Here is a 27,611-nt window from a genome sequence, read left to right as displayed (position 1 = left end):
AAGTGAAGTGTATATTAATATATGTACATATTAATTATTTCTAAATTTGGAAATGTTGCAATGAGTTTAAGATAAACAAAAAATAAAAAATAAAACGTTGCACGGTGTTTGGAACGAAGTACATTTTAATCGTATTTTAAATTTTATAATTCATAATTTTTTTTTAAATTAGCTATTTTAATTTTAATCTATAATTATTTTTACTAATACACTATTTAATATAATATCTAAAAATTTGTGTCTAAACAAAAGCAGACGAATTAAATGGGACGAACGAAGTATATCTTAACTATTCAAAATAACAAAATAAATCTATTGATATGAAAAAGAGATAGAGTATAATTTATAACCTGAGTTAATTTAATTTAATTTTTTCAAAATATAAAAAAAAAAAATATTTAAAAAAAGAAAAAGAAAAAGAAATTGGCGAAGACAATGGAAAAAGTATTGAGAAAGTAATACCAAAAAATTGGAACCTAACCCCATCCATCAAATCTTTTAATTGACTAATTAATAAAAATAAATGTTAATGGATAAGACTCAATAACAAAACATTATTTTGATGTCCCACTAATTTATTATAGATGTACCAACTCACTAATCATTTTCAATTAATCTAAATAAATTATAAATACATTATTATTGTGACAAATATTTGAGTTCCAATTGGATTCTTTATAATATGTTACCTTCAATTTAGATACATATTGTTGGAATATGAAACAAAATAATAATAAAAATTGATATATTTAATATAAAATTTTATGAAAAATAATTATGTTTTATCATTTTTATCTTTCAAAATAAAAATATTCTCCCTCTGTCCGCTTCTAAAAGTCACATTTACTTTTTGTATTAGTATTAAAAATATCTTTATATTTTGTAGAAATGTCATTCTATTAGTAATTATTTTTTCAGGTTAAAAAATTTCGATGCAATTATTTTTTCAGGTTAAAAAATACCAAAACAATAATCATACAACCTTATTGGTAAGCACAGTAACCAATCTGTCGCCAGTATTTAAATGTCTTCCAAAAATTACTCAGAACACACCCCCTTATTTGATTTATGAAGTGATTGTGTCTTCGCATAAATAAAAATAAATGAAAAAATAAAAAATCAATATAAAAATCTAAAACATTAGAAGATGTGCGAAAAAGATGAATTATATATATTTCCATTGAAATCTTGGTAAGAATCGAAGATGTGCTTGTTAATTCATACTTCCTTCGTCCAGTTAGAAATTATATATATTTTTATTTTGGGACGTCCATTTACAGAGTAAACATTTCACAAATATCTCACTTTTTTCCATAAATACTCTTAATATATCACATCGTTACTTTTATACCAAAAAGCAAAACTAAATATTTATTTTCTACGTGGACGAAAGAATATATATATATATATTTTTTGAAAACTGCCTCTCAATTCCCATTATTTAGTCGGGGCAACCGTGCGCCAATTTGTGGGAATTTTTTGTTCCATGGTCCATGATTTCGAGTAGGTAGTTGCAACGGATGGCACGATTCAAAAAATCGTTGATATTTGATCACTTCGGATCTGAATTCTCTTGGAATCGGCCACTTTTGGAATAAAAGCATTCGGCTCTAATCGCCACTATTTGATCTTCGTCGGTCACCTTGACTTCGGTCCACCGTCAACGATCCTTCATCGGATCTAATTCTTAATGGGCCCTTCAAATTTGGCCAAGCCTTAAATTTCGAAATTATGACTCAACAATCGTAGAATAAAATAAAATATGATTATTTATGTTTTTTATCTTCAATATCTTATATATTAATTTTCCTGTGAAAATGTTTTAATGCTTTTTTTTATATATAAAATGTTATGATTGAATAATTATTTTTATATAAATAATTATATATTAAAATAATATATACACATATAACACAAAACAAATAAAGCATATATAGTACATCATAATGTTTATTTTGTTAGTATTATATTTATACTATTTCATGATCATTGAATTTGTTTGATTTTGTGTTGAATTTGAATTTGAGTTTGATATTTGTCTTTTTTTTTTAAATTTAAATAATAATTTTATATGCTATTTTATAAAAATAAATAGTGTATTTTTATTAAAAATCGTATAGAAATATTCAAACAAATTTATTGATATGGAATTTTTTTTTAAAACCTTGTTTTAGATTTTATCCATTTAGAATCACTCAAAATCTTTTAATTTATAAAACACATTTACGTAAGTTTTTAATTAATTTATTTATTTATTAATCAAATCAAATAATCACTTTGAGTATAATTTAAAATTTTAATTTGTTTAAATAAATATTACGTTATATTTGTTCTTTTTTATTTTGCTTTTTAGTTTATTAAAGTAATAATCTGATAAAATATTTTGTAACAAAAATAATTTTTTTTTACAAAAAATAATAAAAATTACATATTATTAATATTTAAATAACGGAAAACGAATAAAAAAAAATACTAATATTTAATCTTTATTTTCCTAAAAAAAAAATACTCTCACAATAGTTTTACTTGTGTTGAGTAGGGTGGAGACAGTTCGGATATTTGCAAATATGCAGGTATTTGATATCCGAACTGAACCGAACAAATACCCAAAATCGTGAACCGTATCCCAATCAAAAATTTTGGTTAACCGAAAATATTTGCAATATTTGCAAATAATTCGAATTGAACCGAAATTAAAAAATAATTTAAATTCTAATTAAATCAAAATATTAGCAAATATTTCAAATATCTGAACCAAAACTGAACCGAACCCGAACCGAATATAATTGTTAATATAAATTTTAGAATATAATAATATAAATATACAAATATATTCGGTTCGGCTACCCGAACCCAAAAAATATCAAAAATCGAAAGCGAACCGAACTGAACAAATATCAAATATGCAGTATTTGAATTCAAACCGAATTTACTCAGTTAACCGAAAATTCGGTTCGGTTCGGTTCTGTTCTGTTCAGCAGTTCGACGGTTCGATTCGATTTTTTTGCCCACCCCTAGGACTGTTGAGCAAAAATTTGATATTATACTATTAGTTGGTAAAATATATAAGTAAAAGAATTTTCTACTTCTGTGAATATCTTAGTGTAAAAAGTAATGATATTTGTATAATTATTGGTTGACTCTGGATACGGATCTTAATCATCTAAACTTTTAAGTGAGACAATCATTTCCATCATCTTTGTGGTGAATTATTTTTAATATTTACTTTTTAATCTAACTCTAAAAACAACTTCACCCAATACTAAAGGTATAATAAAAACTTTCATTTAAAACATCACATAACTCATCAAAAATTAAGTATACAATCGAATAAAACGATACAAAAAACTCCAACTCGAGACAAAATCGCTAACAACATCGATGATTTTTCACCCAAAAACTTTTACCATTTAGCCCTTCTCATCGCGCCGAGCATGGAATAGCAACTCTTGGAGAGACGGGAGAATTCGCTCAGTTGGCTTACCCGTATCGTCGTAAATATCTCAAAGGAAACGCTAGGAATCCAACTCGACCGTATCCTCCAACTTCACCGGTCGAAGTCGATACATTGTTAGTAGTCAAAAAATGTCAATTCTTTTCCACGATGATAGATCCCGTGGCAAGTATAGCGCAAACTTTGTCCCGGTCCGGCTACTCTCGTAGATTCCAAGCATTTGAATTAGTAACTACTTCATGTTTCTCTTCCCTATATACAAAAATCGTGCGCAAATACGTTACTCTACAAAACGTCTTCGTAATTTAAGGTGAATTCGAAGATAAAATAAATGTGTAGCATTAACAAGATTTACAATAGAGTAGAACTGTTAAATAAACCGAGTAGCTTGCAAGTCAAACTCGACTTGGGTCGCTAAGAGCTTGACTTGACTTATTTATAAAGATAACGAGCCGAGTTATTCTATAGCTCGACTCGCAAGCAACTCAATTGAATTAGTTAGTGATGCTATATTTATATTATTTTCTATATCAATATAAAATATATTCCCTTCGTCTCGGCTATAATGTCTCTTTTATTGTAGACGCGAGAATTTATGACGGATATAATTAGTAAATAATTAAAAATATATTAATTAAAATATTATTGTATGACAAAAATAATTTTAAATTAAGATTAAAATAATTAATTAGTCTAATTAAAAATTTTTAAAAATAAATAAATTTTTTTAAATGATATTAGTAAAAATAATTATCGTATAATAAATATAATTATAAATTAAAATTAAAATAACTAATTAATCTAGTATTAAAGTATATAATTCTTTTCTAAACAAGGATAAGTGGAGCGGACGAAAATGAAAAGATAGACACAGTAAATAAGACGGAGGTAATATAACTTTAAGTTTTTTATATCAAAACTTACATTTATTAATAAAATTTAAGTATTCTATATAATAAAAAGTAACTAAAATTATATTTATTCAATTTATATATTAAAATATATCTAATATTTATAAGATTCGAGTCGAACTCGAGCCGAGTTTGAAATTGAGTCTAACGAGCAGATCTCGAGCCACCATTTTAGCTCAAATCTTAAAATAACCCGAGCTCGAGTTAACATTTTAGCTCGAATTATAAATAAGCCGAGTCGAGTCTGTCCCGATAGCATGTTCGAGTCGAGCTCGAACAACAAATACTCGAATTCACTCGACTCGTTTAACAGTTCCAAGTGTGAATAAAATCGAGCGCTAATTATTTCCGAGTTTCGTTCATTCGAACACGATGAGAGAAAGCGTACCTCGTTGGAACCACGACCTTCGAACGGCCTGGCGAATGTGGCGCTCGTGCTTTTCCAAAAGCTCGTCGATTCTTTGCGATTGAGTAAGCAAAGGTCCCGAAAACTCGACCTTCTCCCCTTGATGGTTGTAAACCTATTTTGAAGCGATCGTATATAACCGTAAAGAGCGAGACGAGCATGTTTCGAAAACTTGAAAAACCATATAAAATCGACGAAAATTCAATACGGCGGAATTTTTTCGAAAAAGTATAAGAACTACCGCGTTGATCCTCTTTGCTGCGACTTCCTCTTTACGGTAGAGCGCCGCGGAGAGTTCTTGCGAGTGGTACCCGTCGGAATTGTCGAACGAGTCGGGTCGCTCCAATTGGCTCCATTGCTTGAGCATCGATCGCTTGACGGCTTCGTACGAATCGAGTCCTTTCGACCCATTTACGACCTCGTCGTTTTCTCCGCCGTTCGAATCCGCATTGCTCGTTGAATGAAGAGGACCCGAAGATTCGATGATTAGGCTTCGAGAACTCGACCGGCTCCGCGATCTCAATGATGACTCGATCGTCCTCCTTTTCGCCCAAGCGAAACCACTCGATCCCGAAACTTGTAGAGGGCCGGCGTAAGTATCGTCGCCTTGAGACGCATTTTTCGAATGGGCAACCTCTTTTATGCTACCAATCGGCGGCTTCGAACACTCCCGACTCAATTGTTTACGATCGCCCATTCCGAGCCTGTCCATTTTTTGCGTTTGCGCCGGCAAGTTCTGTATAATCGAAACAAATTAAATTTTCAAGAACCAAAACGTCGACAAGTAAATTAGCTTACACGACGAAACTACGGGTGTGTTCTATCTATATTTTTCTTATACGTTTTTTCAAAAAAATCAATACACTACACGTATTTATTATTTTTATATTTTCTACACAATTCTCTGTACTTCACATAAAAAAAAAATTTCATTCCTAACAATTTCACAAAACAAATACAGCCTACCTCTTCGGGGGCTAGTTTATGGATCCCGTTTTGTTTCTTCGCCGGCTTCCTCGTCTCCGGGCCGCCGCGAGGTCTTCCGCTGAGTTTTTTTCTAGGAAAATAAAATAGTTCGCTCGATTAATTTCCGAGATTCGACGAGCTCCCGAGACTACGAAAAACAAGAATTACCTAGCGGCTTCTTCGTGATGCTTAATATCGATCTCCTTACTCGGCGGGTACTTTGGCAACGTCGACGGGTCGCAAGGGAACGGCTTCGTCTTGAAATACTATCGTCGAAAAAAAAAAAATCATCCGAATCCTCATCAAACCGATATAATTAGAACAATACAACGTGTCGTAATTCGATCGATTATTACCTCCGACGTCAGAGCCGAGCTCGCGGTGCCCCTCCGGTACGGCTCAACGGAAAGAAGCATTTCTATAAGAGCGACGGCCGGCTCCGGTAGATCGTTGAAGCTTTCCCAAAGGGTGCTCTTGTACGGATTCTGCGGCTTGAACAACGTCGCGTGGGGAAGTTTCGATTTTTTCCAGTAGTCGTCGGGCGGCGATCCGCAGAGCTTGAAGATTTTGTGGAGCTGCTCGACCTGTCAACGACGATCGAATATTATCGAGATTATTCTACCCGTCGTAAGAATATAATCGAACGAAACTTACCTCAGTTCTTCCTTGAAGGATGGGTTTTCCGATCATGAGCTCGGCGACTAAGCATCCGACGCTCCAAAGATCGACAGACGCCCCGTAATCGGTCGATCCTAATAGAAGCTCCGGCGGTCGATACCACAAAGTGACTACTCGACTCGTCAAGGGTTGCCTTTGCCCGTACGTGCAAAAGTTCGCCAATCCGAAATCGGCGACCTTCAAAACTCCTTCGTTGTCGACTAATAGATTCGCGCCTTTGACGTCGCGATGCATCACGCCTCGAGCGTGACAATGCTCGAGCCCGGATAGCAATTGCTTCACGTAGCATTTCACCTGTCGTATAAAAGTTCGATCGAACACAAACACAAGATTGTCGCAATATTAAAGATCTCTTTGGACAATCGAGGGTCGAGCAAGGTTAAAATCAACACAATCATATCTCGACTAAAAAAAATCGAACAAAATATCGGATATGCTTAATTACATTTTGTTTACACATTTACGTTATTAAATATATCATTTCTTCTTAAAACGACATATCTAATATCAATTTTTCATTCAAAATATCAAATCAGAACATTAGACGACTTAAACACAAGATTGTCGCAATATTAAAGAACTCTTTCGACAATCGAGGGTCAAGCAAGGTCAAAGTCGACACAATCATATCTTGAATAAAAAATATCGAACAAAATATCGGATTTGTTTAATTGCATTTACGTTATTCAATATATCATTTCTTCTTAAAACGACATATCTAATATCAATTTTTCATTCAAAATATCAAATCAGAACATTAATCGACCTTAAACACAAGATTGTCGCAATATTAAAGAACTCTTTCGACAATCGAGGGTCAAGCAAGGTCAAAGTCGACACAATCATATCTTGAATAAAAAATATCGAACAAAATATCGGATTTGTTTAATTGCATTTACGTTATTCAATATATCATTTCTTCTTAAAACGACATATCTAATATCAATTTTTCATTCAAAATATCAAATCAGAACATTAATCGACCTTAAACACAAGATTGTCACAATATTAAAGAACTCTTTCGACAACCGAGGGTCAACCGAGGTTAAAATCGACACAATCATATCTCGAATCAAAAAAATCGAACAAAATATCAGATATGTTTAATTGCGTTTCGTTTTCAAGTCTAAATTATTCAATCTACCATTTCTTCTAAAAACGACATATGTAATATCAAATTTTCAGTGAGAACATCAAATCAGAACATTGAAATCACGAACACTAAAATTATAATAAATTTTAAAACGACGAGCATGTATTATAAAGCGTCATATTCTAAAAATAACTCTTTATCGACAAAAAAGTATAATCGATACCTGAGATTCGGTGAAAGTGATGCCCGGCGAAGCTAGGAGTCCCGATATATCATGCTCCATATACTCGAAAACGAGATAAATGTTGCATGATGATCGAGATGTGATTAATCCTTCTAATTTTATGATATTCGGATGATCGAGACGGCGAAGGATCATGATCTCCCGAGCCATGAAACGAACACTCTCCGGCTCGAAATTGTCGAATCGAACCTTCTTTAAAGCAACTATTTTTCCGGTTTCGAATTCCCGCGCTTTGAATACGGTACTATACGTCCCTTGGCCAATCTGCAGGTATAAATTTTTTATAATACTTTCACAATTCTTCGTATTTCATAATATAAATATTTAAAATTATAAATACTAAAAAAACACATTTACACTCAACCTTAGGTGAATTTAGAAATTACACAATCGTATTTAAAATGTAAAATATTGTATAAAATTCTCCAAAATGCGACAAAAATATCCAAGAATTCATTAAATTTAAATGTTTCAAAGATTAATGGTAATATTTTTAAAAATATGAAATAAATAAATAATAGGATCAATTTTCCATACCAATATCATCTTGTTTATATAATATTCTTTTTAAAACCTTTTTAACTTTTCATTGTGTTAAATACTCTATCTGTCTTGGATAATTACCATATTAATATAAATATGAAAATTTAATTAAAGGATAATTAATAAATAATTACAAATTATATTAATAAAAATAATTATTATATAATAAAATAATTATAAATTATAAATTAAAATTAAAATAACTAAATAATTTAATTAAAATTAAAAATATATATTAATTATAAATTTTAAACTGTAATTAAAATATATAATCATATTTTAAAAATATTAAAATAATATTATTTTCTATTTTTGTCTGTTCCAAAATATAATTTCTCAATTTTATAATTATAATACTTAACTAAAATAATAAATTTTTTTTAACGGTTGAGATAGTAATAATTTGCCTTTATATATATATATGCTTTATAAAGTAAAAGGAATATTGATTAAACTAAACCTTTTCGAGTTTTTCAAAATTATCGGCCTTAAGTGGGACCCATCCCTGAATGGCTTCGCCGGCGACGGCGCTCAGCCACGCCGGCCAGCCGGCGGCGACCTGCTCCCCTTCCACGTACTTGTGCAGATTCCCGAGCCGGAAACTCACCGACTCACTCGTCCTGCCCGACTCGCCCAACTCGCTGCCCGACTCAGTTGCCCCTCTCTTCTTCACCTTCTTCATGTTCAGCTCCAGCTCCGCCACCAACCCGGCGGCGCCGCCCCCGCCGAAGCTCCCAACCCTACTCCTCCCCGATCCGCCATTCAGTGCGCCGGAATTATCCAGCGCCGCCGGCGTCACGGACACCGTCTGCTTAGACGAGACGCACCCCATCCCCACCGCCTCACCACCGCTCCCCCGCCGCCGCCGCCGACATCCCCATCGCCATTTAAACCGGCAACAGAACTAGCTGAAGCTCAAACCAATCTCAGATCATAATACCCCCACATTTCACCCCCAAGATCAAATCCGAAACCCTAAATCATCACCAAACTCGATCTCCCTCTCATATATATATCAATCAATTCTCATATCGAAACGAAAACATTCGAATCCAATCCTTTTCAGCACCGATTGCGGGGACAGCCTCCAAATTAATGAAGCTCGCCGAATTTGAAGCGGAATCAACGGAGTAAAAACAAAATCAGCAGAAATTAATTAAAAAAGAATTCCAGAAGCACCTCTCAATTGGCGAGAATTCCACGAACTTGTTCTACACGGTATAAAACCTAGAAAGCGGGCGGACTCGGAGTGCGACTTGGAATCGAATTTTGACTTTGAATCTGTTCTTCTTTTGCGGAAATTGAAATTTGTTGGCTTCTGGAACTGTTTTTCTTAGCGTTCAAACTGGAGAATGGGGAAGCCCCAAATTGGGTGGGGGGATGCGCATGGGAGCGGCAGCCATTGATGGCGAGTGTGAGTATATAATGAGTGACAGTCGAGAATTTTGGGGGTGGTTTGAGTGGCCAATGATGGCGCGCGTGGGGTGGCGCGTGGAGTGGGGTGGGGGGAGGGAGGGCCCTGTTGGTTGGGTGGTTGGTGTTGACGAACGGAGGTCTGTGTTTAAAGAGTTGCTTTGTCTGTTTATTTATTTTCATTTTTACTGTATAATTTATTAGAAATTTTTTTAATAATAATAATAATAATGTTTTGATTTTTAATTTAATTGGTAGTTTGAACAAGCTAATTTGAAAGTAATATTTTCTAAAGTAAAATTTCCCTTTCGTTTCGGAACTATAGTGTTAGTTACGGTAAGCACGAGATTTAAGAAATATTAATATTATATTAATAGTGGATAAAAAGTATATGTAAAAGATATTTTTGCTCACAATCTTGTGAGTATATTAGTGTAAAAGATAGTGGCAATTGTGTAATAATAATGAAAGAGTAAGGATAGTTATATAGTTATATGGTTATTTATGAAAATAAGATTATTATTTTGAGACCGATAAAAATAGTAAATAAGATTATAGTATTGGGACGAAGAGAATAATAAATTTTTATTAAAAAATTTAATTGAATTAAAATCAAATAGGAGTAGAAGATTTACGTAAAAATAAAAAATATACTCTTTTCTCAATTTTATTTAATTTTTTATTAATAAAATAAAAATAATTAATATTTACTATCCATTAAATAGTTATTTATTACAAGTGTTATTAGTTTTATTACATAATTTTATTTTTTTTATGTTCTGTAATTATTAACTAAATATTTTTAAAATATTCTCCAATCATTTTTTTTTTACATTTTAATAAAATATTTAATTTCTTTTACTCCATGCTTATCTTAATGGATTGCTTTTACCCGATGAAATGAGCATATTTTTTTTCTTATAAAATATTCAGTTTGTATTTCACCAACAATTTTTTGATTGCGCTTCATGATTAATATTATAAAAAAATAAAATTTAAAAATTTTATTTACTTTTATGTGTTGATCTTTGAATATTAATTATTATATAAAATTATAATATAAATTAAAAAAAATAACAAAAATATTTTTATTAGTATCTTATAATAATATTATAATGACATTTGTACAAAAAAAATATTATACAAATATAATAATATTTATAATATTAAATAGAATTATGCAAAATGTAAATTGAACCAAGCCTGACGAAGGGAGTATAACTTTAATCTTATCTGTAAAAATAAATTATTTTTATCACAAATTATCATATTAAACCAAACATAGATCAAACACATTTTTGTTCTTTTAAGTTTAGTTTCAATTTGTTTACCATTACATTATTCCGATTTTTTTTTATAAAAATGTACTCCATCCGTTCCAATATAATAATTTTGTTTATCGTTTTCGTCCGTTCCAAAACAATAGTCTTATTTACATAAATAATCGTATCACCATAAAACTATCCTATTTTTTTATTTTTATTATACAATTGTTACTATTTTTTACACTAATATACTCACAAGGACAAAAAAGTCTTTTATCCATACTTTTTACCAACTCCTAATATAATATCAATATTCTTTAAATTTCGTATTCAACCCAATTAAAATTATATTTATGGACGGATAGAGTAATATTTATATCTCAAAAATGATTACATCCAAATTATTATTTATATAATAAATAAATATTTAACAAAAAAAACAGGAGTGGGAAAATAATGATAATAATACTAATTATAAAGTAAAAGTGCAAAAAAAAAAAGGGATTTGATTAGGGATGGTCACTTTTTACTTTTGTCCTCATTTTATGGGACTATTTAATTGAGTACAATTTTTTATTAAAGTTTAAATTTTTAAATATATTTCATAAACTATATTTAATGCTATGTGGAATTTTCTTAATATATATTTAAATAAATAAACATATATATATATATTATATATTATATTCTACAAAAATGGTGAATGATATATTGGCATAATTGCAAGGATGACTTTCCCTTTTGGTTAGGACATTTGGTACATATGGGACCATTCTTATACTCTTCGTCTTAATACAATAATTATATTTATTATTTTTGTTTGTTTTAAAATAATTGTTTTATTTTCAGGGCTGTCTCGGATTTTTTTTAGGCCCTGAACGAAAATAAATTATAGGCCCTACAAATACATGATTAAAATTTATTTTTAATAATATTACTGATTGACGTTGATTAAACAAGAGGTTGAACGTGACCGTCTGGACAATGTCAATTTGAGAAAAGAAGATGAAAGACGGTTTGTTTGAAAATTCGAAGGAGGGTGAAAGATATAAGAAAAAATGTGAGGCAGTTTTGATCGAGTTGCTGGGGGCAATGCGATATGGTGTAAAGTAAAGAAATGTAGACGATTAGAAAGAAATAATCTTTTTTTATATATGATTAGAAATTGAAATTTAATTTTAAAATTAAATAGAATAATTACGAAGAAGAAATAAAAATATAAGTTAAAAAGTTAAAATTTAATAATAATAATAATAAAACTATTTAAAATAGAGGTCCTCTATTAATTAAAGGCCCTGAGCAGTCGCTCATAGCTGTGAGCCGCCCTGCTCATTTCCATAAATAACTATATTACTATAAAATTACTGTTACTTTTTCATTATTATTACACAATTGACACTATTTTTTACACTAATACACTCACAAGGGTAAAAAAGTCTTTTACTCGTACTTTTTACCCACGTGTCAAACACAACTCAAACTATACTTTGGAACAGATGGAGTATTATTATTATTATTATTATTATTATTAAACTATTGATAATTTATTAATAACTTGTTAGTAAAATTTAATTAATAATTTTACATATTGAGTTGTGTTTGATTCACTATGTTTTAACTAAGGAAAATTTGTGTTTGGTTTGTATTTATTTTATAATAAAAATAATATTTTTATAAAAATTTGTTAAGATTACATAATAATTAATAAAATTGAAAAAAAAAAATCTCAAAGAATGAAGTAGAATTTCCAAAATAAAATGATATAAAATGTAATTCAAATATTGTGGTTTTTTAATTCACATTTAATCATTATATGAGTTTGTTAACTCTGTATTTTTTATAGATATATTTTTATGTTAGATATAAAAATTTATGTTGTTAATATAAAAAATTATATTTTTGTATTAAATTGTTAACTTTTTGTAATTGAATAAAATATATATTATATATTGTTTTAATTTATGTATATTATGTTTTTTTTTTTTTAATAATATTTAGGAAATCATTTATGTAAATGCAAGGGTTTGTTTTTATTATTTTTATTTCTCCCTCTAAATTAATGATATATTTTTAATGATTACAACTTTATTGAAATAAATTCCTAATTAAATACCAAATGTGACATTATTGGCTTAGTATCACATGACATAAATCTTGTATAGCCAAGAACAAACATCAATCAAATTTGAAATCATAGGCTTTATTATATAGGCAAATAAATTATATATTTTTTTTTCTATATATATATATATATTTAAAAAAATGAAATAAAAAGTGGGTTTGGTTTGTCTTTGTTGTTAGTGGGCATATTTATTGAAATTTGTTCTCACATAAATCATTACAAACTTTTCCTTTTTCCTATTCAAATGATGATTATGTATTAATAATTCAATGTTACTAAATTAATTAATACTACTATCACTATGTAGCAATTATTGGCCATTATTTGTTTTTGTTTTTACTTATTTTTAAAGTGTTTTCATTATATATATATATATATATATATTTTTTACATGAAATAGATTTTGGATATGATACTTTATATACAAATAAAAAAATATATACTATATATTTTTATATTATAATACATTTTTTCTAGTTGATTTGTATTTCGTATATATATATATTTTTAAAAAAGCACAATAGTTTTATTTTTATAAATAACTATATCACCATAAAATTACTTTTACTTTTTCATTTTTATTACACAATTGTCACTACTTTTTACACTAATACACTAACAAGGGCAAAAAAATCTTTTATCTGTACTTTTTACAACTACCAATATAATATTAATATTTCTTAAATACTGTGTTCAACTCAATTATAACTATATTTATGGGACGGAGGGAATATTTATCATGTATGAATTTTAATATAAATATTTTTAAATAAAATACTCAAAATACAATTTAATGAAAAACTCAAATCGACATCATGTTATAAATCAATTTTAAATCAAAATATATTTTTTTTTCCAAAAATATCACACCGAAACACTTTATTTTTATACAAATTACTACATTCGACAATTATTATTTTGTGTATAATTATAGGAATTTTATGTACCATTTCATCTAATATAAGAAATATGACACCTTCAAATCTTGTTTGTTATACTATAGATTGATTTTATTTTTTTTTTATTTTTTGTTATTATTTTAATTTGGAATTATAAAATTCTTATAATCATTTCTTTATTATCATCCTATGTTTAATTTATACAGCTACTTAAAAATAAAATGTAAGAATAAAATATTAAAAATTCATCAAAAAAAAAAAAATAATCACATTACATTGAGTTTCCAATTTTATTAATATATATTTATAGGGCAAATTATATAACACCTCTTATATTTTAGTAAAAATACACAATTCATTTTATATTTTATTTATTGTGTGAAACCCCATTGTGTTAATGTAAAATTTGCACGAAATACTTTTCTTGTCCAAACTGATATTTAGTTCTAAATAAATACCTAAATTAAGCAAGTTTTATACAAATAAAAAGCGAAAATATCTTAAATAATTTTTTTGCATTAAATAAATAAATAATTTATTAATATTTCATTTTATAGTTTTTGGAGACAAATTGTTATCTGATTTTTATAAAAATTATAAAAATAAATGATTGATCAATTATTTATTTATTTATTTTATTCAAAAAAATTATTTAAGATATTTTACGTTTTTTATTTGTATAAAACTTACGTAATATTAGGTCTTTATTTCGAATTAAACATCAATTTTGGACAAAAATTGTATTTCATGTAAACTTTCTATTAACACAGAGGAATTTTACGCAAAAATACAAAATATTTTGTATATTTTTAATAAAACACAAATATTTTTTTTATATAATTTATCCTCTATATATATATATATTAGTATGAAATAAATGACAGTAAAGATGGAAATTAAATTAAGTGGCCCTTAGTGCAATATTTTGAAATATTCTTAATTTGATGAGTGGTCTATTTAGAAAACATTTAATATATTTATTTAATGCACAATTTGATTATTTATTATATACTTTCACAGGATATACTAGCTCTGTCCCGTATCTATATATTCATTTTATTTTTTTACAGAGTTTTAGAAATTTTAGTATTATATTGGAATGTAATATAAGTAAAAATAAAAATACTAAATTGCCCTTATTAGTATTGTATGATATAAATATAACGATATTTGTATAATATATTGTAAATTAAAAAAATATTTGTAATGTTAGGTAGATAGTACAGTTACTAAAAAACAAATTGATACTTTATTATGGAACAGATAAAAATAAAAAAATTGATATATTGTTAAGAGACCGAAGGAGTATATATATATATATATATATTTGCCCAACTCTAGTTTCTGTCTATATTTCAGACATAGTGTGTTTATTTGTGAGGTTTTGTTTTTGGGTTTTAATTTTGAATTTAAATAGTTGTTTGATATGATATAAATATGTATTGATGTAGTGATGTTTTGAATGTAAAATTATATTTTAGTGTAATAAAATAAATAAAAATTGGGTGTTTGATTTGATATTTTTGGAGGAAAACAAAAGTTGAAATAGTAAAATAATAAGCAAAAATCTTACAAGTAAATTTCTTTGTGTTAATATAAAGTTTGCACAAGACATATATATATATCTTTTTTTTGTCCAAAACTGATATTTGATTGTAAAGATAAACTCAACAATACAAGTTCCATACCAAGATAAAACATATTAAATGATTCTTTTGAATAAAATAAATAAATAAATAATTTATTAATCCTTTGTTATATAATTTTTTTGAGATAAATTATTATGTGATTTTTTTTAAAAAAATATAAAAATAAATGATTGATCATTTATTTATTTATTTTATTCCAAAAAAATATTTAAAATATTTTACACAAAGGATTTGGTTACACTATTTGATCGGAATGATCTACGTTTATGGCACAACCAAGCAGGACTTTTACTATTAAATACGCATAACACATATTAAAGTGAGAACACAGTATCCAAATCATATCAAAAAGATTTTAGTATATACTCAGACTTTATATCTCAACAGTATAAAACTCAACGTAATTTATTTAGAATTAAACATCAGTTTTTGGACAATAAATGAATTTTGTGCAAATTTTAAATTAAAACACAAACGATTTTATGCAATAAATAAAATATTTGATGTCACTTATAGCTACAGCAGCAAACCATAACAATTTACTACAAAAATAATTAAATTTATCCAAATTAATTGAATTGAAACCAATTTTACATGAATTAGTGCTATTTTTCGTCAAGTTTCTAAAAATTACATTTACTTTACGCGTTATTATATTTAACATTAAAAATATTCTTATATTTTTATAATTCATTTTATAAATGTCATTCTATTAGTATTATAAGATACTAATGAAAATATTTTTACATTTTTTTTTTAATTTATACTATATTTTGATATAAAAATTAATATTCAAATATTAACACGTAAAAAAAAAATTAAACCCTTAAAAGCCGGACATAAGTAGGATAATTAATTAATTTTACATTGACAAATATATGCTAAGGCTAAAATTTATTTTTTTCCTAATTTTGAGTATAGTTAAGAAAGTTGTTAGCATGTTATGTGTCGAAAACTCTTTTTGTACTAATGATTGTTGTTTCCCACGACTTTCTTTTTTTTTTTTTTTTTCATTAATATAAATATATATCTATATTATTTCAATTAATATTACTCATTACCCTAACATCATTTTTTTTATTTAATACTCTTTTCTTCCCACATAATTTGTCTTTATTTTTTATTTTCGTATGTCTCACATAATTTGTCATTTTTTCTTTTGGAAATATGATTATACACTTTAATCATATTTTAAATTTTTTATAATATTTTTAATCTTAATTAAATTATTTATTTATTTTAATCTTAATCTATAATTATTTTTACTAATACACTTCTTAATTACTTACTAATAATATTTTATCTAAATTATCGTATTTACAGTAATAAACTTATATTTTCTGGGACTGAGGGAGTTAGTCTATATTGAATATTCTATTTTTTATAATAATAATAATAATATTATTATTATTAATTCAAAACGCCTATAAATAATTTCTATATTGCTTTATTTATACTTCTATGCAGTTTTTTTATTCTTTTAAATATATTTTTATAAATCATTATAAATAAAAAGTAAGTAAAAAAACGATAAAAAAAAATATATTATCAAAATAATACTACTATATAAAAAAATTGTGGCAAAATAAAGAAAGTAAAAATAATGACCTAGAGAGAGTAACAAGTATCACGCACACATACACTCTCTCTCTAGGTTTTCATCTTCAATTTATTTACTATTTTTTAATTTAGTAAATTTCATTTTTATATTGTTATAGTACATTAATAAAATAACTACAATTTATCTAAAATTATATCCCGTCCCGGATAATTTGACTGCGTTACTATAGATACAAAAATTTAGGAGGAATATAATTAGTAAATAATTAAAAATATATTAGTGAAAATAATTATCGTATAATTAAAATAATTATAGATTAAAATCAAGATAATTGATTAGTATAATTAAAATTAAAAAGATTAAAAATTAAATTTTTAAAATAAGATTAAAATGTATAATTATTTTTCAAAAAAAATGACAAAATAAATGGAATGGACAGAAATAAAAAGATGGACATGAGAAGTGAGACGAACGGAGTAATAATATTATTTTCTATCATTTATGTACGTTCAATATATATATATATACTTTTTTTTTAAAATGAGAAAAAATTAATGGTGAATTGATGATTAAGAAATACTCCATCCATCCACGCATAAAATATATAATTATTTTTTGGGCGGTGTTTATGAAAAAAATAATATTTTAATTATAATGGGCAGTTAAAAGTAGTATAATGACATTTTTATCCTTATTTTTTGGTGTAAAAGTAATGATGTGATGTAAAAGTAATGATGTGATGTAAAATATGAGTATTTGTGGGAAAAAAAAGAGGTATTTAATCAAATGTTTACTTTGTAATTGGATGTCCCAAAATAAAAATATGTATACTTTCTAACTCGACGAAGGAAATATAAAATAGTTTTATATACCTACCTTCTTAGTAAACAAATATTATTATATAAATTCAAAATTTTCTACTTCTCATTTATTTGTAAATTAATACTCCCTCCGTCATAATATAATAGTCTTATTTACCATTTTTGTCCGTTCCAAAACAATCGTATCATTTTCATAAATAATCATATCACTATAAAACTACCCTTATTTTTTCATTATTATTACACAATTGTCGCTACTTTTTACACTAATACACTTACAAGGGCAAAAAATTCTTTTATCCATATTTTTTATAAACTACCAATGTAATATTAATATTTCTTAAATTCAGTGTCAAACACAACCTATAGTTTTGGAACAGAGGAAGTATATATTAATCATAAGTAAATATTAATACATTTTTATTTATTTATATATAAAATTTTATTATCTACAAAATGATATCCATAATGTATATATTTTATGAAAATGTCATTATAAAAATAATTAAACACATATTCTAAATATTTTAAATTATATATATTACATCGTAAATCAAATATTAATTAAATAAATCCCTATCAATCCAACTTCCACCTCGATAATTCAACCTGTAAACACACCCTAAAATTTTCTCTAAATAATTATATTAATTTTTTTTGTTACATTTATACATATAAACTAATTCAATAAATTCAATTAATATAACTATCATTTCGGTGTGTTTATTTGTGAGATTTTGATTATGAGTTTGGTTTTGAATAGTAAAATTTTTAATTGAAATAGTTGTTTGATGTGATATAAATATGTATTAATGTGATGTTTTGAATGCAAAATTAAATTTTAGTATAGGGTAAACTGTTTTTTTAGTCCGTAACTGAACCCCTTTATCATTTTAGTCCCGTAAGTGGAGCATGTCGCAAACTAGTCCCATAAGTGAAAACTTTTCGTTGTTTTAGTCCTTCGGCGCCGGAGACGCCCGTGTAACTCGCAGGAGGTGAGACCTGACGGACACATCGATTTTTTTATTTTTTAAAATTTTTTTAAAAACTTATTTTTAATTTATTTTTAATTTTTTATTTACATTTTTTTATTTAGTCCAATTTAAAAAAAATTAAAAATGAAAAAAAATGAAAAAAAATAAAAATCCACGTATCCGTCAGGTGTCGCTGACCTGGCGGACACGTCACCTCTGGCGAGCCATGCGGACATCTCCGGCGCCGGAGGACTAAAACAACGAAAATTTTTCACTTATGAGACTAATTTGCGATAGGCTCCAATTACGGGACTAAAATGATAAGGAAGTCCAGTTACGGGACTAAAAAAAACAGTTTACCCTTTAGTATAATATAATAAATGAAAATTAGGTGTTTAACTCAATATTTTTGAAGGAAAAAAAATTATTGAAATAGTAAAATCAAAATCAAAATTGCACGAATTAAGACTTTTAATTAATTAATTAATTTATAGTTTCTTTATTATGCACTCCCAAAAATATTCTATAAGAGTAAACTATTTTGTTTTAGTACAAAATAAACCACTTTTTATAACACAAATAGAAATTAAACAATGCACAAATATCTACTCCATTGAGGGATAAATCCTTTTACGAGAGACACAATTTTTTAGATAGTATGGATTAGTAAGTTACTAATAATATGTTATGATATTAGTTTATTATTATTTTTATATGAATAATATTATTGGTATTTTAAAAAGTTTTAAGATTATATCTCGAAAAAATATATACAATATGAATATCATTTCGTAGATAATAAAATTTTATATAATACAAATAAATAAAATTTATCATTACCATAAATTAGTTTTACAAAAAATGAGAGTTTTAAATATAGATAAAAAATTATGTTAATTGAGAAGAAAGATAGAAATAAAGGAGTTTTTGAGTGGGTCATACGTGTAAGTACACGTGTTAGAAGTTTAATTAAATTGATTTATATTTGTTAAATATATTTAAGATTAATAAAATTACTAAAAATAAAAATAAATCATTTTTTGTGGAACGTAAAAAAAGAAAAATGGGTCATTTATGGCGGGATGGAGAGAGTATTTTTTTGTATTATATTTTACCAAACATTAAAATTGTTGGACATAAGTTTTGTGGGAAAAAATGGTAATTTATTTCTTTAATAAATCATAAAATTACATGATAACAATTAGATTTTTTTTTTTTTTTTTTTTTTTTTTTTTTTTTTAATAAAAAAAATTCACATTGTAATGAAGGGTAGGTGTAGTGGGGGGAATCCATCATTATTCATTGCCCAACAGCTTCACTAAATTAAACTAAGCAAAACTAATGTTTTGTTTGCTCATAATTTTAAATTGATTTAAAATGATATATTATTCAATGTTTATTTAAATAATATTTAAAAAATATACTCCTTCCGTCTCACATATCATGTCCACGTTATTGTTTTTATTCGTCTCACATTCCATGTCACTTTCGTTTTTTTTAAAATGATTACACACTTTAATCTCATTTTAAACTTTTTAATTTTTTAAAATTTCAATTAAATTAATTAGTTATCTCCTAAAATACCGTGTCTACGGTGTAGCAGACACTGTAGAGATTATTTTGTAAAAAAATATATTATATATTTATTAAATACAGTATAAAAATATATAGTGTTAATTTCAATTTGAAATTAAAAAAAAAAAAAATCATATAAGAAGATGAATGGGCATCCTATTTATTGTAGGGTTTAGGGTCTCAATATATTTGCATTAGTTTCTAACTTAAACAATTCTAAAATATTTACAACTTTATTTCATTTATACCTAGGGTGTGTTTGTCGAGGGATTTTGAATTTTGAGTTGAGATTTGAATAGTCAAAATTTTGAATTTGAATAGTTATATGATGTGATATAAATAGGTATTGATGTGATATTTTGAATGTAAAATTGATTTTTAGTATAATATAAAAAATTAAAAAATAGATGTTTGATTTAATATTTTTGGAAGAAAAAAATGGAATAAATAGTGTATTTAAAATTCAATTCCCAAACAAACACGTCCTAATTTTCCTTTTTACCTTAAATAAATAATTCAATTTATAGAATCATTTTAAATAAAAATGTAAAGATAATATAGCGGTGAAAGACAAAAGAACTATTAAAATTATATCATAAAAAAAAAGTGTGTTTGTTTTGTATTTTGATTTGAAGAATTTTTTTTTTTTATATAAAATATAAAAAATTATTAAAATAATATAAAATAAATAAGTGCACGTAATATGTTGATTTGTATTTTTCTAAAATAAATTTTCACAAAATAAACAGGCTATATAAAAGCAATCATAACAAATACTACATTCGTCTGACTATGAAGAGTTTTATTTATTTTTTATTTATTTATATTTAAATATTAATTATTATATAAAAACGTAATACAAATTAAAAAAAAATAAAAATATTTTAATTAGTATCTTATAATATTATTATAATGATATTTATATAAAAAATTATACAAATATAAAAATAATTTTAATATTAAATAAAAAAAATAAATAAATGAAACCATATATTGAGAAGGAAATATAAATTATATTAATATTTTTTGCTTCATAATATTAAGGGGTTTGGTTGGTGATAATATTATTAGAGTAGGGTGGGTGGGTACCCACTACTCAATCACCTATGAGTGTATCTAAGAGGATACCCCTTTTCACTCACTAACATTTTCCTATTATTATTATTATTATTATTATATAAAGATTGCTACCATTTCTTACAATAGTTTCAAGCGTGATTTTTGATATAAATAAAAATTGATATAATATTTTAAATATAAAATTAATTTTTTAAATTATATAAAAAGTAAAAACTAGATATCTCATTCATTTTTTTTAAATAAAAAAATTATGAATAGTAAAAAATAGGATAAAAATCTTTCGAATCCATACCATATTTTTGATCATTAATCGACTATTTCAAATTAGTAAGTCAGCTTATTGGAGACTCTAAGATGACGTTTAGTACAGAGAATAAAATTGAAGAGAAATGAGAGTGATAATAGAATTGGAGAGAAATAAAAATTATTTATCTTCGTTTGGTAAAACGGAGAATTCTATAAATGGATTAAACAAGAATAAATGATTAAGGGGATAAAAAAAAAGAGTTCTAACGAATGAAAATTCATGAAAAAAATTTTGGTGATTTTTTTAAAAAAAATTATAAAATATATATGATATTTTTTAAGATTGTATTTTAGTACAATTTCTTACAAAATCACAAAAATTAAATACTTCAACAATAAATTAAATTTGATTTTTGTAAAATTAAAATAATATAATTTTAAAAAGGTATAAAAATTAAATAATATAAAAAAGATAAAAGAAAATTCAAAAAAAAAATAAAAATACTGCAATATCATTTCTCTTTATTTCTCTACTTTCATTTCTCGAAGTTTCATTTCTCTAACTCAAACAAACAAGAGAAATGAGACTATTTCCATTTCTCTGTGCCAAACACCTTAAGATCACTCCGCTAATAACAATAAATTAAATTTGATTTTTGTAAAATTAAAATAATATAATTTTAAAAAGGTATAAAAATTAAATAGTATAAAAAAGATAAAAGAAAATTCAAAAAAATAAATAAATAAAATACTGCAACATCATTTCTCTCTATTTCTCTATTTTCATTTCTCAAGTTTAATTTATCTGACTCAAACAAACAAGAGAAATGAGACTATTTTTATTTCTCCGGCCTCATTTCTCGGTACCAAACACCCTAAGATCACTCTACTAACAAATTGTGGAGCCAAAATTGAATTGGTTAAAACTTAAAAATTCAAAGTGGAGAGCTAATTCAATGGCAAATTTATTAAAAAATGGAAGTTTTGTCACATGTTGATGAAGCTTGACTTGTGAGTGTAATAGTTTTGGGCATCAGTCAATGGAATCTCACCTACTCTTAACTACAGTTTGAATGTTACACAAAATTGTCTGCTGGTTTAGGGTGGGAATCTTCAGCTCAATTTACTAATATATATATATATATAGAGAGAGAGAGTCTATACATGCCAGCCTATACTTTCTACCTTACATATAATATTTTTCAATAAATTGTCCGTCTCAAAACAATAGTCTTGTTTCCATAAATAACCATATCACTATAAAACTACCTCTATTTTTTTTTATTATACAATTGCCACTACTTTTTACATTAATACACTCGTAGGGGCAAAAAAGTCTTTTATCTATACTTTTTACCAGTATAATATCAATATTCCTTAAATCTCGTGCCCAATCCAATTAAGACTATATTTATGGGACCGAGGGAGTATGTATTTTTCGATTAATATTAAAAAAAAAAGAATACAATATATGCACACAATAAAGTATTTAGTATGTGTACCTTATTCAGTAAAAAAAATGACTAAATTGCACAAAATTCACTTGTGATTTTACGAAATTGCGCCCAAATTTCCTATATTTCTAAAATTGCGACAAACTCCTTCGTGGTTTCACAAAGTGTCTAACCCCCTCGACGATCCTTATTTAAGGGTATTTGACCTCAATACGCGCGAATAAATTTTAAAATCACAGAATCTAAACCCCTAAAATTACAAATATATTTATTTTTCTTATACTTAGCATAAAAAACAGTAGAAATAAAAATAACTATTTTTAGTATATCTATTATTTTTTGAGGCTAAATATAAAAAAATAATAAATGTATTTGTAATTTTAAGAGTTTAGAAATTGAAATTTTAAAATTTATTGACAGTTTGAGCGCATTTAGGTCAAATACCGTTAAATAAGGACTGCCGAGGGGTTAGACGCAGAATTTATGAAACCACGAGGTAGTTTGACGCAATTTTAGAAATATAGGGGATTTGACGCAATTTCATGAAACCACGCGTAAATTTTGTGCAATTCAGCGAAAAAGAATTAACACATACAAAACATCATTTCTTATATTACCAACACACACCTTATCATATTTAATACTATAAAAAAATACTTCAAACTAAAAATAATAAAAACAAACACTCTTTAGTCCAAATTACTTTTTACTCTTTCATCAACATATTCTTCAAAACATTACATAACTTATATTCTATACAAAATGTCACATCCGATATTTATTTATATCATATCAAATACGTATATTTTATTTAAAATATTACATAAAAAAACCCTATATTCTATACACAATATATCACGTCCAATACTTACTTTTATCGTATCAAATACTTATTTTTATTCAACTTCTTACTATTCTCTAAAACTTCAAAACACAACCTAAATTCCTAGCAACAGTTCATGAAGATACCGTTATGTATAAATTTTGTCATTTCGTCCACCCCACACAAATCTATACATTTTCTATTATAGGAAAAGTGATCCCCACGCTAATATCAAAATACCTTTTAAATTTCACATTGATTATAGGCATATACTTTCAATACCGAAATAGACCATATATTTGCAAAGGGTTAAACTTATCAAAACTTTATTTTACAAACCGACACACAAATAAAATACTATAATTCCTTAATTTACTACCAAAAGTAAACGTACACATTTGAATGAGAGGAGATAGAGAGAGTACTTGTTATTGATCACCAAGGAAGGGCATAAAAATATTAAGTTGTGTTCTTTTGTGGATTTTACGACAAGTTTTTACTATTCAATTTTTTTTTAAAAAAAAATATCAAATCAAACAATTTCTTTTCTTTTTTTATATTATACTACAAATTTATTTTACATTCAAATCATCACATCAACATCTATTCATATCACATCAAACAACCATTCAAATTCAATAGTTTACTATTCAAAAATCCAAACCCACAAACAAACACACCCGAAGATTTCAATTGCTAAATATGAAAGACATATCTGGTATTTAAGTATGGTAAATTGATAATCAGTAAATGTAGATTCAGCTGCCTATCAAATTCTTGCAAATTGTAACAATCTAGTGATCTATAAACAGCAAAGGTGAATTGATCTTTTCAATAATCTATGATCGACATAAATGGTGATGCAAGTAGACAGTAAGGCACAGACAACAATATTGAATGTGGTTTTAGTGACCAGAATGTTTTGTTTACCTTTTCAAATTGGGGTTTTGAATCATTATTTGGAGACGGGGCTGTCGTTGGAGGGCAACTTGCAGGCAGCCAGTTGGTCTTTCGGCTTGTATTTGCCAAGCATTTCAGCAACGGTTTTGCAACGACATTGGTTGCCTGGCCTAATGACATCTCCATAGACTGCCATTTCAATAATATCGAGCTCCCTGTCTGTCGATCAAAAACTAATTGTAAGTATAAAAAACGGCAGCTACTGAACAAAAATGGAACTGTAGAATGATAATTAGTCGTAGTTTGGTAAGTGTTTCGTGTATCAAGTATATGGTCTTTGTTAAAACTATGAAGGGAAGTTTGTTTCAATTTTGAATCTAAAGCACGCCCTCAATTTGATTATGAATCCATAGGTCCGATTTCATTATTAATAATATGTGATTCTGAAATTCTGCAAAATGTAACATGGTATTAGAGGCATGCTTCTCCTGGTACACTCAACCCGAAATGTACTCGGATGTCTCCCGATTTTAAGATGCCTGTGGTTGTCAAATTTATTCGTACATTATCAATGAACAAACGCAAACCCCCCAGCACCAATTTTATGCTCTAGTTTGGTACGTCCTCTTCCAAAAATCACGGTGGAATGTGACCCGACAAACGCCCTTGGTTGGATCCTAGGTTCTAAACCTCCATGGCAACTAAAATCTGAAATAAACAAGCTCTGCCTATCCATCGAATTCGAAAAGTTTCCCCTCATCATCATATTCCCAAAGCACAATCGAATTTACATATTATTTTGCTAAGTGCTATGCTAGGGGAAATGCTGGCTCTATTTGTAATGAAATTTAGGAAATCAAGATACAAATGCACACGTGAAAGACATAATTTGGTCACCTAGTTCGACGAACTATGCATGATGGCAGCTAAGTTAAGTATTTTTACTAGTGTTTTCGGTCTTCTTAATTCCAAAAAGTGTACAATAAGTATTTATAGATGTGGCACAACAAATCCCCAGCAATCTCTGGCCCAAAACTGTTAACATTTATAGGACAATCAAGACAAGAAGGGCTTGGATGCACAGCTAAGGCTTCACAACACAACACTATCGATCTCTTTCTATTAATAAAATCTGTTTTCACTTTGCAAAGAATGGAAATTAATTTCTATATCATTCAATGAAGCACAATCTTTTTTTTTTTTTTTTTTCAAAATTAACAGTATAAGCATAGAAACAATGGCAGAAGGAAGGAAGGAGGCAATAGCAATGAGTTACCAGTGAACTGAATGTCACACGAGTAGCCTTTCAGCTGAGAACTATCAATTTCTTGTTTATCCGCCTTCAATCTGTTTACCCTCGTTTGGAGAATCTGACAATTCTCCGCCACAGACTCACCCCCTGCAACAATAATTAAACCCTAATTTAAAAAATCAATCGGCTCCAGAAACACAAACCCTAATTTCCTTAGAATTTCCAAAAATCATCACAAAGAGACGCACAATTCTCGCACACTGAACATCAAATCAATCGATCAAATAACGGTTTTTGTTAGGGATTTGGAGGGCGGACCTTTGGAATAAGGAAGAATGTGGTCGTACTCAAAGCAGAGGCATCCTTGGCAGTTGCAGAAACGCTTGCAGACGACGTTCCCGGCGGCGTCCTTGCGCCACCGGTCGGGGTGGCGGCCGGCGACGGTGTCGGCGTTGGCCCAGCACATGGTCTTGGCCTTGGCGTCGAAGAATCGCGGCCTGTCTTCCCCGACCTTGCGCGATCCCCGCGGGCTTGAGCTCATGGCTCAAGCTATTCCTTCTTTCCTTCCTTCCTTCCCACGGAAAGAAGTCCAACCAAAAGTACAAGCAGCCATTGATGGATGGATTCATTTCTTAATTTGGATTTCTGTAATTTTGATATGTAGTCCTATTATTTTGTGATCTTTTTAATAATTAAAAAAATTATCCTCTATTAGTTTTTATAATACAAATTTAATTATATTTATGAAATAAATTATACAAATATAATAATATTTAGAATATCAAGTACAAAATCACAATTAGGGAGTATTCTCTAATACTTCCTCCATCTTATATATTTTTCTATTTTTTTCCATCACATAACAATTCGTACATTTTTTTTTAATAAGACATACTAAATCAAAATATACTTAATAAATACTCTATTCGTCCCAAGTCAAAGTACAAATTTTATCATTTTTTTTAGTTTGTCCCACTCCTTACTTTTTTATTTCAGTACAAATAATCATACATCAATACAAAAATACATTTAAATTTTATTTAAATTACAAATATACCGTTACACATACAATTACTTTTTCACATAAGGTGAACCTTTTACCCATTTCCACTCACTAATAAAATACTATTATTTTTTAATCTACTACAAAATCCAAAGACCTCACCCCTTTGAACCGGGATGTAGCTTAATTAACTGTATAATATATAATATACTAGCATATATCACATTGCACTCGTTCAAAACCATTTTATAGAAAATTTTATATATTTATATTGTATAT

The 27,611-nt window shown here is 27.2% G+C and overlaps 2 protein-coding genes across 2 annotated transcripts; both read right to left on the bottom strand.

Annotated features, from left to right (window-relative positions):
• Positions 1-3,263: 3,263 nt before the first annotated feature.
• On the bottom strand, positions 3,264-9,774 carry LOC127240947 (protein IMPAIRED IN BABA-INDUCED STERILITY 1). The gene is made up of 9 exons (XM_051259816.1): positions 8,756-9,774; positions 7,732-8,016; positions 6,392-6,709; positions 6,094-6,321; positions 5,906-6,003; positions 5,738-5,828; positions 5,013-5,507; positions 4,754-4,886; positions 3,264-3,706 (listed from the first exon to the last, which is right to left on the bottom strand). The coding sequence occupies exons 1-9, from the start codon at positions 9,125-9,127 to the stop codon at positions 3,687-3,689; spliced, it is 2,040 nt and encodes a 679-aa protein (XP_051115773.1). The 5' UTR covers positions 9,128-9,774; the 3' UTR covers positions 3,264-3,686.
• Positions 9,775-24,842: 15,068 nt separating this feature from the next.
• Positions 24,843-26,963, bottom strand: LOC127241015 (uncharacterized). Its single transcript, XM_051259890.1, has 3 exons — positions 26,648-26,963; positions 26,354-26,476; positions 24,843-25,296 (listed from the first exon to the last, which is right to left on the bottom strand). The coding sequence occupies exons 1-3, from the start codon at positions 26,868-26,870 to the stop codon at positions 25,133-25,135; spliced, it is 510 nt and encodes a 169-aa protein (XP_051115847.1). The 5' UTR covers positions 26,871-26,963; the 3' UTR covers positions 24,843-25,132.
• Between the last annotated feature and the right edge of the window lie 648 nt (positions 26,964-27,611).

Source organism: Andrographis paniculata, unplaced genomic scaffold, assembly GCF_009805555.1.
Source record: "Andrographis paniculata isolate CXL003 unplaced genomic scaffold, ASM980555v1 Contig80END, whole genome shotgun sequence".
Classification (NCBI taxonomy): Eukaryota; Viridiplantae; Streptophyta; class Magnoliopsida; order Lamiales; family Acanthaceae; genus Andrographis; species Andrographis paniculata.
The sequence above is the reverse complement of the archived record's forward strand: the minus strand, read 5'-3'. Positions and strand labels throughout refer to the sequence as shown.